At 36.2% G+C, this 18099-nt stretch overlaps 3 protein-coding genes across 3 annotated transcripts; 1 reads left to right on the forward strand and 2 right to left on the reverse strand.

Moving 5' to 3' along the window:
• Positions 1 to 164: 164 nt before the first annotated feature.
• LOC123310025 (tudor domain-containing protein 3) lies at positions 165 to 6456 on the reverse strand. Its single transcript, XM_044893382.1, has 7 exons — positions 6230 to 6456; positions 6086 to 6170; positions 5966 to 6031; positions 5591 to 5909; positions 3872 to 4998; positions 504 to 645; positions 165 to 447 (listed from the first exon to the last, which is right to left on the reverse strand). Exons 1-7 carry the CDS (start codon positions 6256 to 6258, stop codon positions 401 to 403), a joined length of 1815 nt encoding a protein of 604 aa, XP_044749317.1. The 5' UTR covers positions 6259 to 6456; the 3' UTR covers positions 165 to 400.
• A 3895-nt stretch (positions 6457 to 10351) lies between these two features.
• LOC123309882 (mitochondrial import receptor subunit TOM70) lies at positions 10352 to 14428 on the reverse strand. Its single transcript, XM_044893180.1, has 3 exons — positions 13299 to 14428; positions 12740 to 13208; positions 10352 to 10587 (listed from the first exon to the last, which is right to left on the reverse strand). The coding sequence occupies exons 1-3, from the start codon at positions 14353 to 14355 to the stop codon at positions 10428 to 10430; spliced, it is 1686 nt and encodes a 561-aa protein (XP_044749115.1). The 5' UTR covers positions 14356 to 14428; the 3' UTR covers positions 10352 to 10427.
• Positions 14429 to 15608: 1180 nt separating this feature from the next.
• On the forward strand, positions 15609 to 17366 carry LOC123309855 (zinc finger protein 330 homolog). Its single transcript, XM_044893143.1, has 5 exons — positions 15609 to 15792; positions 15848 to 15998; positions 16057 to 16288; positions 16877 to 17041; positions 17129 to 17366. Exons 1-5 carry the CDS (start codon positions 15653 to 15655, stop codon positions 17302 to 17304), a joined length of 864 nt encoding a protein of 287 aa, XP_044749078.1. The 5' UTR covers positions 15609 to 15652; the 3' UTR covers positions 17305 to 17366.
• Positions 17367 to 18099: the final 733 nt, after the last annotated feature.

The raw sequence follows: 18099 nt of genomic DNA on the forward strand, positions 1-18099 counted from the left end.
AAATGGTATAGGAAAAGTGTTTCTTTTGACCTCAAAAATTTACTGTTAAAACATTTGTACGAGTCAAAGACTAACCCTGTAAGACTAATGTATCATTATTTCGTTGTTCTTTAAATAAAAATGTTGCATACCGCTGCTCTAGGTTATAATAACAAAATCAGTTATCAAATTGATAGATATATTTCTCAATTCAATCCAATAATAAATAGTCACAACTCGAAATGTGTTCAACTACAAGAATATTAAATATCAAAGTAAGAAACATGGTATAAGTATAGATGTACAGTTATTGGTTAAATTACAATCTTTCAATACAATATTATAAAAGATTCGGTAAATCGATTGTTTATTATGTGTACGAAATTGGTCTGATTAATTTCAACCAAATAGAAATTATAAACTAGCTGGATAGGACTTTTTTAGGATTTCTTCGAAATTCTACAGGACCTGAAAAGAAGGTTATTAGTAGTTAATTATTTAAAAAGGCAATAAAAAAGTTTCACCTTTATGGTATTTCTTTTTTTCGCCTCTTTCCTGGTCTAAGGGTATACAATCAGCTTTGAGAACTTCTTCAATATTTCCATAACCTTTGAACTGTACAACATATGTGGTGTCTGTCAATGCGGTAACTCTTGATGGGTAAAACTGTAAAAGATGTATCAATTGATTTGGTGCTGAAGTAATTTTTTATATTTCCTATGAATAAAGCACTGATATTCTAATTTTTCTCATATGAAACATTTCAATTAATTTATTTTTTCATTGAAGTGCTTGAGAAATTGTTCGTTGTCAAAGTTCAATTATTGCTACCATACACTATGAAACTTTTTTTTGGTGAGTTACTTATTTTGAAACATTTTCTGTCATAGAGTAGAACGTATCAAAATAAACCATTTGATAAAATATCACCCCAGTTACAAGACATTGAGACAATTACGGGCATCCTAAGTTTGCTTTTTCATTCCCATTCAAAAAGCGAACTGGTCAAAATACCGAATGAATTAATCGATTCAGTCGTTACAAGATCAAGTATTTCTCGTGGTTTCCGACAATGAAAATCTATTTTATCTAATATGAAGACGACAATTCGAAAAATGGTCGTTCCATTAATGCGTGCTTGTCATGAATCAGCGAAGGAATTCCCAGAGAGGTTGAAACATATATACACAAACTGTACATCGATTTCGGGATTATTGTCCCTCATCAGTACAGTGCAGTGTAACACATCTACGGTTGAGATGTGTAATTTCAATTTCATCTAGATGCCGAGCTAAAAGTTTTTTAAATTTTGGTTCAACATGAGAGAAGAAATAAAAGGAAAGCTGCCTTAGTGAGTATGTAATTTTAATTATTTTAGTTGTACTCTGCCGATGAATAAGTAATATCCCGAGGATAGAGTCGTTCGAGTTTTGCGATGGTAGTCATACACAGGAATCTTCCTAAATAAGTGTCGCGACATTTTTAAATTTTTCTCTTATTTTTTATATTTTTGCCATTTAAGTAAACACTTCATTTTTCAAATGTTCTGGTTTTTAAAATGGTAAAACCAAAAATACAGTTCATTACGTCCAGACAGGCTTTTCTGTGCTTACACGAGTTCCCCTGTTCGGCTTCGCCTTACAGTGCTCATAGCGCGCGCACGGAAAAGCTTACTTTCTGAACTGGTAATGAAATATACTATCTATAATGGGGAATTCACCTCAATTTGGGTTATCACAGCATATGCAAGTTTAAACTGAATAATTATGAGTTTCATTCTTGAATTTTTAAAATGCACCGCGGAAATTATTCAAAATCATTCTTCAAATATGAAAAGTTTTAAAATTTAAATCGCTTCGTTTCTAGTTTACGATTTGGCAACAGCGCCTACTAGAAAATAAAAAGAACAATGGCTTGTTCATAAAATAACAGATGTTGATTTGCAGCCATCATAAGGCGCGTACTCACTGGCGAGCCTCAACAGCAACCGGCCATAAAATTCCCATGAAATTTTAGGACCTTCCTCGTTCGTCGTTTAAGGCCCGTTTGCACCAATACCCCTTAAAACGAGTACTTAACTAAATGTCGTTCAAAGTTAATGGAAGCTTAATTTTATTCCCACGACTGTGGCTTAACGGAATCTTAAGTAAGGGGCCCTTGAGTTTTTATATCTAGTAATATTTCTGTTTTTTATTTTGATACAACTCCATCCTAGTCCAATAAAGCCATTACATTGGTTGGCCTGTTGCTGATGATCGTTGTCATTTCATTAACCTAACTTTGTTGTCGTGTCAGTCAGTTTCAAGTAAATTATTATATTCGTATCAAAGAGTGATAACTTTCAGTTGTTGAATTAGCATTATTATTGATGATGATATGGATTGTCAAATAAAAGGTACCTCAGTTTATATAAGTACAACACTTTCTTTTTAAGGTCTTGGGTGAATTTGTTTTATTAATGTTGAAGAGGAACGTGAAGAAAATGTCCTTATTGTCCTCGTTAGTACGAATACGATGAATGATTGCCAATCAAGTGCTTGGCTAGTAATCTACAAAGGGCACTCAAATTCTCAACAGAAGAAAAGAGTTTGTTGCTAACTATAGTATGATTTGTGACACAGCATTGAAAATTGAAAGACTGATAGCATAACAATAAAGGCAAAAGAAAAGGCTTGGTATTCAGTAATGAATTCATTCAATTTACAAAATCTATCAAAAATGGGAAGTTCTGCAGACAGTTCAACAAATTATTCTAGGTTAGAATCCCGACCTCAAATATTTAAGTGGTCATTACAGGAGCGCTTAAATTTAAGGTTATCTTTAGCCATCTAAATGTCACCTAACAGTTGGTGCAACGTCATTCAAGTTAAGGGTTCATTTTAAGGGACACTTAACACTAAGTGCGTTTGGTGCAAACGGGTCTAAGTATTTAAAATACTTAGTACTTTCTCGCCATCCGTATAAGGCGTAAAGGGGGAGAGACTACTAGAATAAGGAGTGTTGCCAGAACACTTGAGCGATAAGGAGACGTTACGAATATTACAATAGTTTCCACTTCCGTCGAAAAGGTGGCAGCACTTAACGAACGTCTTTTTTAAATTTCACCAGGATAGGAATTGTAGCCAATGGCGAGACTTTTCGAGAAATTTCTTCATGTGGAAGTTCAAAGAAGAGATAATTGCACCTCGGAAAGTCAATGACATGAATGAATATTTGTTCTTCAATGAAAATTTTTTTTATTTTATTTCCCATTTGACGAATGAAAAAAATTTCTGATTTCCCGAGATGACGAATTGATTGAATTGAATTATAATGAAAACCTCATATAAATTTGTGGTTTCTGACGTAAGATATTCATTTTCTCCCTTTGAACTGACCACTAAAAGGTGTCCTCTTAAGAGGAATTTATACTACTCGCCATCCGTATAAGGCGTAAAGCAGGAAAGACCACCCCAGAATGTGGAGTGTTGCCGGTACATTTGAACGATAAGTAGAAGTTACGAATATTACAATAGTTTCCACTTTCCAAGGTGACGAACTGATTGAACTGAATTATAATGGAAACCTCATATAAATCAGTGGTTTCTGACGTGAGATATTCATTTTCCCTTTTTGAACTGACCACTAAAACGGTGTAGGCCCCTCTTAACTGCGAAAACGTCATCAAATAGATGGAGAAGACAGAGAGTCCTGGAATATTGGCTCAACCTTTCTGGACCCTTGTAATCTATTGAATGAATGAATAAATAAATAAAAGTTGGAATTTTCGAGTTTAAATTGGGAATTTCTGAACTCCATGTCTTAAATCTTCAATAAATATCAAAAAAGAAACTTCAGGATATTGATGAAGGAATTTTTCTAAGGACTTCTCAGATATAAGCAATATACTTACTTTGTCATCCTCCCAATATTTGGCTAAACACTCATCCCCAACATTGAAGCTTTTATTATCATTAATCCTATTACTATCAACTGCACTTTTAGGTATATTTGTTTTTTTTCCTTGTAAATTGAGATGCTGCCTCAAACTTCTACTAGCAAATTCGCCACCAACAGACATTTTAACAACTTGTTCAGTCAAATTATCTATTACCTCACTACCTTTCTGCTCATGATTAACCAGATTAGGTGCTCTATAATGCCAACTATCGTGCATTTTTTCCTCCTCATTCCTTTTACATATTTGGCTATTTTTTTGTGGAGCAGAATCATTGTAATTATTTCTTGTATTGCTTTGACTCTCAAAGGAATCATGAGAATTCTTATACGAGTCATTCTGAAATTTAGCACTGGAACTTTTTTTTACTGGAGTCTCTCTAGCATTATACCTATAAGAGGAATTGTTGATATCAAATACTTTTGACCCTTCTTTTGAAGCTTTCCCATGGTCATTCCCATATCCTCTGGTGGAGTTTGAATAATCACGATTCTTGTATTGTTTTTTATTACTCTCCATTTCTCTGTAGGAGGAAGATTGTTTTTGAACATAATGACTTGAATTTTCATAATCATGATTTACTCGAAATTCAGAACTATTTTTTTGTTCATATTCCTTCTTCGGCATTACATTTTTATGATATGAATGATTTTGATCTTCATAGTCACTTTTCTTATCCTGATTATCTTGTTTGGATTTCACATCCACAGAACCCCCAGCAATTTGCAATTTATTTTCAAGAAAATCAAACAAAGAAACTTTATCTGTAGGTTTCTGGGGCACACTTTCTTTCAAGGGCTTGCTTTCTTTTTTATTCCTAATTTGTTGTTTTCCCCCTTCATATCTAGCTTTGTTAGTGTCAATTCTAGGAGCTGTATTTGGAAGCTTGGCACCAGCTCCGAATATTTTTCTCACAGCCCCAGTTGCAGCTTCTGCAATTGCATCTTTTCTCAAATTTTCGAACTCGGTGTTTTCCTTCACCTGTTCTTTAGTTTTTCCACTATCAGTTACTTTAACTTCTTCCCCAAAATTTGATACTTTAAAACCAAAATTAACCCATGCTGGAGGGCCATCAGCAGATGCTGCCAAAATTAAAAAAATATTTATAATCAATACAGATAAGTAATACCAGATTAAATATGCGGTAATTTTATTGTGAATATGTGGAATGAATAGGTATGAATGACTTATGTGAGGAGAAAATTGATAATTAGACAATAATAACATGAGATTAAAAGAAGGATTGGTTAATTTAATATACTGGCTTTGACCCGGAAGATTTGCAATTGCCAAAAGCACGGCACTGTGTAAGGTCATGAAAACTCTTTTCAAACCACCAAGAATCTGTTAGTTTCCCAATATAAAGAAACAGACAAGAACTCTAGTTACAATAATTGACACCAGGTAGAACATGCAAAGTGATCTGCATAAAAGAAATCTACCAATTTGCATCTTTTCTGTAATGAAGGAATATACTAAAGAAATGTCAAGCTTTTCGCCAAGGATAAACACCTAATAATATCCTTTTATATAGGATAGGGTTGCTGAAAAAGATCTACACCAGCTGGCACTCTAGTTAACAAGGAATTATTAAACATTTACATATAAGCATACTTGCTGAAATACCTACCCATGCTCAATTAATTGAGATAGCAGAAAATGAATCAGCATTACCTATATTCCTACTATGATGTTGAACACTTTTAGCCAACTCCCATTTTTCAAATAAGTGTGGTACATTTCCTCCAAGTAATTTCGTATTTTTCTGGTTTAATAACAGAAATCCATTTTGAATCCTAACATTCTGTAGCAAAATTTTAGAGCCAGGTGGAGTCTTCTCTCTGCTAATAAATGGAATATTTGAAGTTTCTATAGCTTGAACAAATGTTTCTCCATCAGTTAAGGTCAATTTCAACATTCGAGGGGCAGCATTAGATTCTTCATTGGCTTTTGGAGCAGCAACATTACGAATTTTCTGTATTTGTAAAACCAACTAAAATACTGAAACTTAGGTATCTGTTAAATTTCCAAGGGTTGTTTATGAATTACCTCGGATATTTGGTTTTTATTGTATTCCTTAGTGAGGACTGGAGAACCAATTTCTCTCAGATCAGCCTAGAAAATATCAGATTAGGTTATGTGTTAAAATTAGAAGATTCTAATATTTACATTCAATGCATTTCTCAATAAAATATTTTTATCTGCTATTGCGTTGCTTTCGGAAATTGTAATGAAACCTTGTTGGGATATATTCCTGAAAATAAAAATTACGGTGAAGGAAATCCATGAAATCTAACATAAAAATATATTCACCATCCTGGGCCTAGATTAACTGAACACATATTTCATGCCAAAATCGAAATATCCTTGTAATGTACAGGAGCGTTTTTTCCTTCAAGTTTCACACTCAATCCTGTTTAATCCAGATTTCTTCAAAAAAGAATCTGAAAGGTTTTTCGGCGTGTAAATTTCCTATTTTTCGATAATTTACTATTTTCAAATAAGGACATAACCTCCAAGACGTCAAAATCACAGCACAGAAAAACATAATCATACCAAAAGAAAGAAAAAACAACTCTGATACTCTTTGATCATACTGTGCATAGAATTAATTGATACTCATTAGGGATGGGCAAGGGTGAAAAAAATATCGATATATATTGTATCGATATTTTTCAATAGTATCCTTGTTTATATAAACAAGGATAGTATCGATAAATATCGAGTAAAAATATCGATATTTCGATATATCTGTTGATTCAGCCACAGCCTTCTCAAGGGTTCTAGGGGCTCTATAGACGGCTGTGATAGATATATCTACGAGGTTGACCTCGTTTGCAAAGGTTTGCAAATCAACAACTCCTCAACCGCTCTGATATTTTTATTGAGCTGTTTCATCAGTTTCATCAGCACTGTTAGAACTATTGGCATTACTTACCCCTACCGAAATGATAATACAAATCAAGTTAGAGAACACCCAGAAAATCACGAAAAACCCCCTTATGTAATATCTAGCAGCTCATAGATACCCCTGAACTATGTCTCCGAATAGTAGTTATGAAGGTGGGTTTGCTTCTATTCTCTGATCAAACTTATAATTTCTTAGGGCTACTTACGACTGTGTGCCCTCCTGTGACTGAAGAGACCCAACCCTGACCTACAGATCCTTCCACACTCTGGGCATGGATAGTCACCAACCAGATCTAACCGCCACTGTATTCTTCTCGAGGCTCCGATAGCTGTGGACCAAAGACCTCCATTGTGATCTGTCTAAAGCTATTGTTCCCAGTTTGGATTGGCATTATCTGATGTTAGGGATTTATGTAGTATATCCTTGAGCCGCTTATACTGGCCTACTGATTTCCGAGCTCCCTCTGTGAATTCGCCGTACAGAACTATTTAGGGGAGTCTTGTGTGTCTTGCATCCTCACAATGTGGCCGCTCCAACCTAGTCGGGCCTTCGCTTCTTGAGTCTCAATTGCTATACAACTCGCGCGCTGCAGGACTTCTGCATTTGAAACTTTGTGGAACCATCTGATGTGCATTATTTGTCTTACAAGACGTTGTTGCGTTTGTTCAAGATGTTTAACATGTTACCTGTAGGGAGTCCAGCTTTCGCTTCCGTAAAGAAGCGTTGGGATGACCACCGCTTTGTAAACAACTGTCTTGTTCTTCAGATTGAGGTCGTGATTTTGAAACACTCTGTCCTTTAGCTTCCACAATGCCCATGATGTTGAATTGATACGGTTGTGTATTTCCGTGTCCAGGTTAGCCCTAGTATTTATGAAGCTTCCCAAGTATTTGAACTGCTCGACCTGTTCTAGAGTTTCATTCTCCAGGCTGATATCTGTTGGAAGGCTTTCTGGCGGACTTACCAGGATTTTGATTTTGTCGATATTGAGTCTAAGGCCTAAAGCTTCGTATATATGTTTACAGGTGTTCAACATTATCTGTAGATCCTCTGAGCTGTAAGCGATAAGTGCGCAGTCGTCTGCATATTGAAGTTCCGTGATAAACTTTATACGGGTTTTTGTTGTGAGGCGCTTCAAGTTAAACAGGCCTCCATCAAATCTGAATCTTATTCCAACACCTCTTACATATATCAGTAATTATTAAAACAGCTATGACGAAAATATTGAACAGTGAATAAGGAGCTAACACGCATCCTTGTTTTATTCGAGAGTTGGTTGAAAAATGGTCGGTTGTAGAGCCATTATGCTGTATCCTAGCGGTGTTGTTGGTATGGAGGCTTTTACACACTGCTAAGATTTTTTCGGGTACTCCAAGGCGTCCCATGATTTTCCATAGCGCTCTCCGATTCACCGAGTCGAAAGCCTTGTGTGTAAAAATTAGGTCCACCGCATCTCGTCTTGTGGCACATCTCCTTGTTCAGAGAACTTGCAGAATAGTGTTAAGAGACTACTGACAATGTCTTTATCCAGGGCTTTGAATATCTCCGCTGGAACTCCGTCTAGACCTGGTGACTAATTTTATATTTTTTATCGCACTTATGATTTCCGACATTGAGATTTCGTCATCAAGATATGTCATCGGACTATACACGGGGAGCCGGTCTAAAATGGATAAATCCGAGTCGTTATTTTGATTCAAGACCTGAGAGTTACACGCTATCATCAGTTAGGATAACGTCATGCGCCTCTCTTATAGGGGAGTTAGCTTTTATGCTTGGACCATTAACAGTTTTAATAGCTTCGAAAAAACGCCTGTAGTCATGGTAATCGGCGTAAGCTTGTATTTCCCTAACTTTTTGTCTCCACCATCTATCCTTGAGGTTTCTTATTTCTTGACGGATCTCGCGTCCGTATATAGAGGAAGGAAAGCAGCGACGAAGAACTTTTCTGTGACCAGTATCAACAAGTTTTTGTTTACGTTTACCCCGAACCCAAGACATCTTTTCAGGGGACCAACAGAATGGCTCATTCCCCATCTCCGAATATTTGACAATTTTATTGAGGACATCAGGCCTACAAAATGTTCGAGAACTGCGTGTTCGTCTGTCCCGGCTACAAATTCGTAGAGTGAAAGACTCGAGATCAGTGAATTTACAGGGCAAAACGAACGGAATGAAACAGGATCCGATCTCAAACGTTATACGGAGTTTACGGACGTGTTCGCCAGCCAGAACCTAAGACGCACACTTAACGGACAGGCCAGGTTAGGGGATGAAATACGACGACACAGAATTACGACGGCTCACCCTTACGCGTTCGGCACTCCCCGGGTATCCACACCAGCAGAGTGCTTCCCTAACCGTAGGGGTGAACACGGGAACGAGGGGGAATATTCTAGGAAGGGTAGCCACCCCAAAGTGCCTTCTGTACCCCCGGGTATCCACACCAGCAGGGTACGTTATTGACAGTAGGGGTGGAACTCAGACTCGGGTATAGGAGGGGTGTAGACGGAGAAGTTCCAATAATACTTAAAAAAAAAACGGAGTGTCGTCTTACCTCTGGGTTCTAATTCACTCACTGCAGAAATAACAAAAAAAACCCCGGAAACGAAATTAAAAAAACGGTTATCTTCCAACTCAGGATGTTTTATACGGTGCGACATCGTTTTTCAGAAATGAAAACGGAATAAAAACGGTGCGGAATGTTTACAATTCCGAACGATGTCGGAATCCTGTATTGGAAACTGAAAATATTTCTCTCCAAAATTAACAAAAATAAAATAACTTGAAAATGAAAACTAAAAGGAGTATTCTAATATGAGGGGGTAGGTTTGAAAAACTACCCTCTCATTTCAACGTGATCAAAGGTGATGCGGAAACCATCATCATCAGTCGTTCAGGCACATCCAGATTATGCAGAATAAAATGATACGGTATGGAGCTGGCCGGCAGAATGGACAGGGTATGTACGTAATAAGAGGTCATATGGACCAACATCATGCCGAATATGGGGATACGGTTTGAGCTGATACGCAACATGGACCGAGTATCCTTACTGAATTGCCCAAGACTTTTGCTTCCATATGGAGAAAGACTCTATCAAGCTGGTGCTTAGGAACCATGGAATTAACTCTTTGCCTATTTACTGAATACTGTGGGCAGTGAACTCTAAAAGACCTGGAAGTACCGAAAAACGATGAAAAGTGTGTCGCATTGAAAGGGAAGATGTTGGGCAACCCATCTCTTTCTAATGGTTCGGCAACCAATCGAACAATCGCATCAGAAGTCGGACGAAGCAGTCGTATCACTTGAACGCCCCGGGTGTTTTTGTTTACGATGTTATAACCCAATTGACAGAGTGCAGAGAGAGATAGATTTCTCATTGCTCTTCACTGACTGTTGGAAACGGCAGTGTCAATTAGAACTTTGCGCAATAATTGTACAGATACACAAATTGAATGAAGATCATGATCAATCTTACAACTTCAAGTAAGAGATAAGTCTGGTTGAAATCAGTTTCTGAGTGATCGTAGGAATGGTTTATTCTGTTACTGTGTATCACAACAAAAGGAACAAAACAATATATGGCCAAAAATATCTTTATATACCACCGAATTGTGGTTTGATTCCCATCTGATTTATAACTTTCAGTTGTGAAGCAGCAGCATCTCTCAGAGAGAAAAGGTGAACCACTTCCATCTCGGATCTGACCAATTCGATTGCTTTGTTGAATAACTCAATAGCCAGCAGGAGGTTACCTCTGAAAAAACGCATTTATTGAATAAATTAGAAGTTCACACCCGTAAAGTAAATCGAATATTCGATCTATGAATATTGCAGCAATAAATTTGTCTACAAAGCTGAACAGTGTAAAAAAATTGTTTTGAAATTCGATTTTTTTTGCATTTTTTAGTGATGTTTCTTTTAAATTTCACCAAGTGGCAGATGCGGAATTGAGAAAAAGAGTGAAAATAGTTATATTCACTCAACTAGTGCGGGCAAGACACTTTCCGCATGAGTTAGGAACAATATTTTTTTTGCAATAATAAGAATTAATTCAGATGCATACCACCCTCTGATATGAATATCAACAAGTGTTACGATCTGAATTGAACTAGCCAATTTGCCATCGTCAGGGCCCTAAATGGAGTACGCTCCATCGAAGAAAAGCAGATGCTGACCATGGTTTCGGCCTCATTTGACCTTGTCAGAGCAACATAGCTTCTTCTCCGATGGAGAACGTTTGGAATTGATGGACCCTTATTCAATACTGGCAAGCGCTACTGAGTACTATCCAGCAATACAGCGCGCTACTGAGTACTATACAGTACACTGACTATATACACCCACAGTGGTAACAACGGGTTATAAAACTGTCAAAAATCCGCCATGTTTTGTCAAGGACGTAGGCAAATAATCATAGAAATAATAATATAGTTAGAAATTCTATGCGAATACCAGTCATTTTGACGTCCGACAAAACATGGCGGATCAACCAATAGAAAATGAGACAGCCTATGTCGCCACTGTGGGGGGTATACAGGGTGATTCATAACTATTGGGACATAGGCTAAGGGCAGATTGTTTGGACCAAAATTTGGCGATAGGACCAAATATACCTCAATAAAATATTGCTGTGGAAAAATATTTTTTCATCCGTTTTCAAGAAAAACACAATTGACATGTTCAGAGCATCGGAAGGGGATTTGAAGTAACGATTTATTTATTTATTTCGACGATAAAGCATAATTAAAAACAATGTAACATAAAAAGAATAAACTTAAATTAAATGTTCTACGTGGCCTCCGACTTCTATGCCTCTTCTAATCCTTTTAATAAAGGACTTTCGAACTTCGAAGAAAATATTATTCTGTCCCCTTATAAAAAAATTCAACTTTAAACGCCCTCTATCTTTTTCCACAGCAATATTTTATGGAGGTATATTTGGTCCTATCGCCAAATTTTGGTCCAAACAATCTGCCCTTAGCCTATGTCCCAATAGTTATAAATCACCCTGTATAGTCACTGTACTATACAGAGCGCCACCCAGTATGAAACGAAATCCTATTCAATCCCCTTCAGATAGAAACCCAGACAAAGACAATAGCATATGTCCCATATTTTCTCTAATTCAGTACGCCGATTCGCTTATTGCAATCAACATGCGTGTAAGTAATTGAGAAGTTTGGGAACACGTTCAGATCACGGCAGAAAAGATGCCAGATGTAAAATCATGAAGAGGATCATGCCTAAACAGCGAGGCAATGAATACAATAATAAGAATTAATTCAGATGCATACCACCCGCTGATATGAATATCAGCAAGTGTTGCGATCTGAATTGAACTAGCCAATTTGCCATCGTCAGGACCTGATGAAACGTGATGCGTGTTGAGTCGAATCAAATGTATTGTTTTCTATAGGCCAGAATCATACTATGAACACCCGACGCGACGTCACGCGCGTACAATTTACGCGTCAGCTCGCGTCGCGTGTTAATAATGTGTTTCCGCCTTTAATCTTTGAGAGCGGGACAGAATTTGACACTAACGAAACGAAGAATTTTTAAGGTCGGAATATATTTACATTGTAGATTTGCGGTAGTGGGGTGGTAAAAAGTTTCGAACTTAATGTTCAACTACCATTTTTTATTTAGCCCTCTTCAATCAGCTCTGTCGCACCCTGTATGTGGCTAATTCTGAGCGCTGCGCTTTAGCGCAATTTTCAGTTAACTTATCGCTGCAATAAAAAATACTGAGCTACCCATCTCCAGGATATTGGTAATCAATGGCAAAATTAACCTTCTCCATTCAGACTGATATATCAACGAGAACTGCTTGTATTTTTTGTGAGAACAATATATGAGGGATTATGCTTTGAAAATATCTGTGCAGAAGCAAGAATATTTCCTACCTTTGTACTTCAATTGTGCCTAACGTTTCATAAGCAAATTCACATTTGTTATCTAATTCTATAGCTTCCCTCATCAGCTTAACTGAACCTTCAATATCATTTTTCCACTGAAGAAGTAATAAGCCCCTATGTACAAGTATTGTTGGATTAGCTGGGTTCACATTCTGAGCCTGTTTGTACAAATCATCCGCCTCTTCAAAACTCTGTTTTTCCGCCAAAACCTGTCCAAAAAGTAAGTAACATTCGGTACAATCTGGGAATTTTTTTATGGCTTTTTTGAAGTTTTCCATATTTTCAAACAAGAGACCCATATCTTGGATTTGTAAAGCATATCTGTAGTCACCATAAAGTTTTTGTATATATGCTATGGGAAAATTAGGGTTTAAGGTGACTGCCTTTTGAAAGTCTTCTCTTGCTTCATCAATTTTCTCTGTAAGAAGTTTGAACTGACCTCGATGGTGATATACATCTGAAAAAGTTAAGTGTTTTAGAATTCCCAATTAGGGGAAAGCTTCTCCCAAATGTTGAAATTATAATATTAAATAATGTATGTAATAACCTGCAATATTAGGTCCAATTTCAATGGCAGTTTCATAATCTTTTTGACAAGCTTGTAATTCTTCTGTCTGCATATAAATGGATGCACGTTTAATAAGAGCATTTACTCTTATTTTATAATCATATTCTTCATTTTCAATAATGTTATTCAAATCAAGTAAAGCTTCCTTGAACTGACCACAAAGGAAATAAAATGTGGCCCTCAGATAGAGTGATTCGACTATATAATTGATATCAGATTCACTAGAATTGATTTCTTCAGTGCATGCAGGTATTATTTCTTCATACTTTCCTGTTGCAAAAGCTAGTTTGGCCTTCAAAAATCCCTTCAACTCTCCTTGTCCTAACGGTTCACCTACCTCGAGTAAAATCTTTGCAACTGGATCATCAGAAAATGATGCAAAATAGTTCTGAATATATATTTTTGAAGGTATGATTGGTTTCCTAGATTTCATTGCCTCTTGTGCATGGATTTTGCCTAACTGTTTGAGTACACGATCTGCCATAAGGAGTGCATTTTGATTTTGAAAGCCTTGCAATAAGCAAACACATGTTATGTCATCCAAACAGTTTTCATAATCTTTAATAGTTTCCCTTATTTTAGCTCTCCGAAATAGAGCTTTTTCATATTTGGGATTCAATTCAATCGCTTTGCTGCAATCATCAATTACCGCACTCCACTTCTTCAGCTGCTCGTATGCAGCAGCTCTGTTTTGATAAAATGTAGCAATATCGTTTATCTTATCTGCTGGACATATTTCAATTGCTTGAGTGTAATATCGAATAGCTTCATCGTATTTTCCGTTCTTAAAGGCCGAGTTTCCTTCCGCTTTATAATTTTGAGCTTTTTCAAAGGGTGTTTCCACTGCTTTGCTTTTTGATACGGAAGGTTCGTCAACTGACTCTTCACTGGTACCCCGAAACCTATGAAATAGTGGACTCCTATTAGATTTTAAATACCAATATCCAACTAATCCGATAGCACCAGCAGCTCCAACACTCATTGCGATTTGCCATTTTGGGAACGGCGAATTACCACTTCCACCTGAAGAGTCCATTGACGTTAATTTTTGACGTTTTAATTACACACATCGAAGCTGAAAACGAGTGTTGATAAAAGTGTTGGAAAAGAAATAGGTTATAAAATTCATAGACAACTAACATTACTTCTCCCTTCCTGTTCTTTCCTATATACACTACATTCAAATCCGAGAGGCCAGCAGTAGCATGCAATGATTGCGCCCCAAAAACATTAGACAGAAATCTCAGATCAATGTTTTTTATTGATCTGAGACAGAAATGTATTTTAAAAGTGTTTCATTAGAAAAGTCCTGAAGAAAATATCAGTTTATATAGGCTGGTCTTTCGTATTTGGAAGCACGACTACGCCACAACGAAGATTTCTTTCCTTGGATGCTTTAAAATTTGGGGGGTCCTCCATACTTCAAAATTAATACGAAAAGTATACCTATCTGTTGTGAAACCGAAAGAAATATTTATTCACCGACTCCTATTTATACACACCTTCTTTATATATACAGCATGTTATTGCGACAAAATTCAGAAAGTTAATTTTAATGAAAAAATATTGACAGTTTGTGCTATGATTGACTGATTAGAGTCTGAAACCCATATTATCTATTATATAAAAGATATATACTGAAACCGTGCCGGATATTCAAATAAAATTTTATGGGTTTCAAGAGCTAATTTTTTTACATGCAATTAAAGGCCCTCGCCTACCGCATTCTGGTAATGATTTCAATTTTTTTCAAGGAGAAAATGGTACGCCTTTGAGATATTTCAAGTTTAAGATCATTTTTCGAATTCCTCGTTTAACTTGTAACAAAAAAAATGTCTTATGCTGTTTTTCCGCCGTATATATTCAAGCAAAAAATAAATCATCTTTTTGAATCTTGTATCACTCTATTCTGAACATTTGTTATAGTTTTGTTTATGCTTTATTTTTCTGCATAAAAACAGGCCACATGTAAAAAAAAAGGAATTTTTCGTCACGAAGAATTAAAAAATTATTTCAATTTGGAATATATCTTTGGGAATATGCCTATCCCGTAGATAGGCCTATCTACGGCCTATCCCTCCATGCCTCCATAGAAAAAGTCTCTGTCTCTGTCTCTGCATTCCTTTATCAACGGGAATATCTCAGTGGCGTACTGCTTCTTCTAAAATCTCCTAAAATCCTCTTTGCTCTAACCCATATACTAGGGTTCTCTATGGTTTAACCTGGTTTATATTTGATGATCTGTGGATTAACCATAATAGACAAAAAGTTGACCAATTTGACGTTGCAGTTTCTCTAGTTTCGTTGCGTTAATTTAATTTCGGTTATTTAAAATGCCTAAAAAAAAAACTGGCCAGCGAAAAAAAGCAGAAAAACAGAAGTTGAGGCAAAAAGAAATTCGAACAGCTCGGGAAAATGTCGCTTTAGCCGCACACCCTTCCAATGCTCCCATGGAATGTGAGCATTGCCACAGGTTAGTTTTCTAATATTTCGGAAAAAATTTTACTTTTATCACATATTAATTACAGGAAGCAAAAAAATAGAGCTTTTTGTTATTTTTGTTCCACTGTTCAAAGACTCCCTGTTTGCGCTCATTGTGGAAAAATGAAATGTATGCTCAAAACAGGAGATTGTGTCATACGACATGCAGGTGTATTCACTACAGGGCTTGCTATGGTTGTAAGTAATGCATTCTAAAAAACTATTGGAGAATATATTTTACACCATAATTTTGAAGGGTGCTATATGTGATTTTTGCGAAGCTTGGGTCTGTCATGGTAGAAAATGTCTTCAAACACATGCATGCAGCTGTCCTCTTCAAGATGCAGTATGTATCGAATGTGAAAGAGGAGTATGGGATCATGGAGGCAGACTCTTCAAATGTTCCTTTTGCGATGGATTTCTATGTGAAGATGATCAGTTTGAGCACCAGGCATCTTGTCAAGTATTGGAATCAGAAAATTACAAATGTATGCACGATTATTTACAAATTACTTGGACTATTAGTTCTGCAATTTCCCTAAAACTAAATTGAATATGATGAATATGCTTCTCACAAAATTAAGGAAGCAAAAAATCAAATTTTCAGGTGATGGGCAAATCAATTATTTCAATATTTTAATTGATTTTGTTTAAGACACTGGCAGTGAAAACCTTAAAGACTCTCAAAAGATGCAGAGTCCCCCCAGATTGAATTTCAATCGATATTCAAGTTATCAGATCATATCTAAAATTCATTGTTTCTTCCCTGGCCCCCTGACTTGGAAAACATTCTTTTGACTCAACCCCTAAAAACTTCTTTACTCAACTTTAATGACTTCCTTTAAAGACCTACATACAAGCACTTTTCATTTTGCCTTTAATTATCAATAATATCTTTCTATTTATAATTTTGTCTAAATTCACCTAGTGATCAATGTGGAGTTATGAAGAAAAGTGCAAAAAAAAATTTTATAGCATATTAAAAATCATTCATTTTTCAGCTCCCTAATATTTGTGAGAAGTTGTGTTCAACTACAAATTTGAAAATATTTGACATTATCATGTTATTCTTACAGGTCAATCCTGTAACAAATTAGGACAGTATTCATGCTTGAGATGCAAAACATGTTACTGTGATGATCACGTTAGAAGAAAAGGGTTCAAGTATGAGAAAAACAAGGCTATTCCATGTCCAAAATGTGGCTATGAAACTTCCCAAACCAAGGATCTTAGTATGTCAAGTAAGTTGAATCCAATATTTACTATTCTGAAATATTTTACATGTTTGTTTAATTGATTCCACATTTCAATATACCGTTTTTATTCAGCTCGTAGCCATAAATTTGGTAGACAAGCCCAAACAGGTATGGATGAAGATGACGACTATGATTATCAAGGTTCTTATTCTGGATATTATGAAGTTGAGGACAATGAATTAGAAGACTCTACCGAATCTTATGAAGAGAGTAGTGAAGATGACACTTCAGATGAAGAGGAAAAATGAATCATTTTGTTCTGAACATGTTTCCAGTTTGATTTTCTAAGTATTAAATCTGACATCCACAATCTTTTTTTAATATACCTACCTGAAGTAATGGAGCTGAATATTCAGTATGGGGGTGCTTTCTTATTTCAATTGGTATCAATGTATTGAATTACATAAAAATGCAAAGATTATTGATTATATGAAAATTTTCTAAGAATTATATTTTTTTCATGAAAAGCCTAATGGTGGGTTTGTGCAGGTTTTCTAAAATTCGAAATTTAGAACTGGAATTTTATGTAAATAGATAGAATTCGAAGTTACATTCAGAAGTTTCAAAATATACAGGTGTTTCATCTGAAAAAACAAAGCTGAGGTCAGTTTTGGTAGGAGCGACAACGCCGCAAGTGAAAATATTTCAGATTGATAGAACAGATACATGTAGCCAATTTTCAGTACAAACATATGTTTCGTTTTCTCAGTACCCATTATAGGCGTTCCACTGTGGAACACCCTGTATATTCGTGCTTACTTATATATAGGTTCAATTTCTGAAATTACCAACAAATAAGAGTGAAGCGGTAATCTCAGTAGCGTTTCTGGTGTAATCTGTTTATTTACTAAAACGGTGCAGGCAGCTTACACCTACTGTGGATAAATGGAAGAGGAAGTTATTAATATACGGCACTAGGTCTGCAGGTCAAAACTCTCCAGGATAGCGGTGGCCGAAAGTTCCAAAGTTCAAGGAATTTAACGTCCGAATTCCCTGAATACGCCCCTGCCGCCGCTCGAAAACATCGCGAATATTGCGATAGC

Source organism: Coccinella septempunctata, chromosome 3 (genome assembly GCF_907165205.1).
Source record: "Coccinella septempunctata chromosome 3, icCocSept1.1, whole genome shotgun sequence".
In the NCBI taxonomy this organism is placed as follows: Eukaryota; Metazoa; Arthropoda; class Insecta; order Coleoptera; family Coccinellidae; genus Coccinella; species Coccinella septempunctata.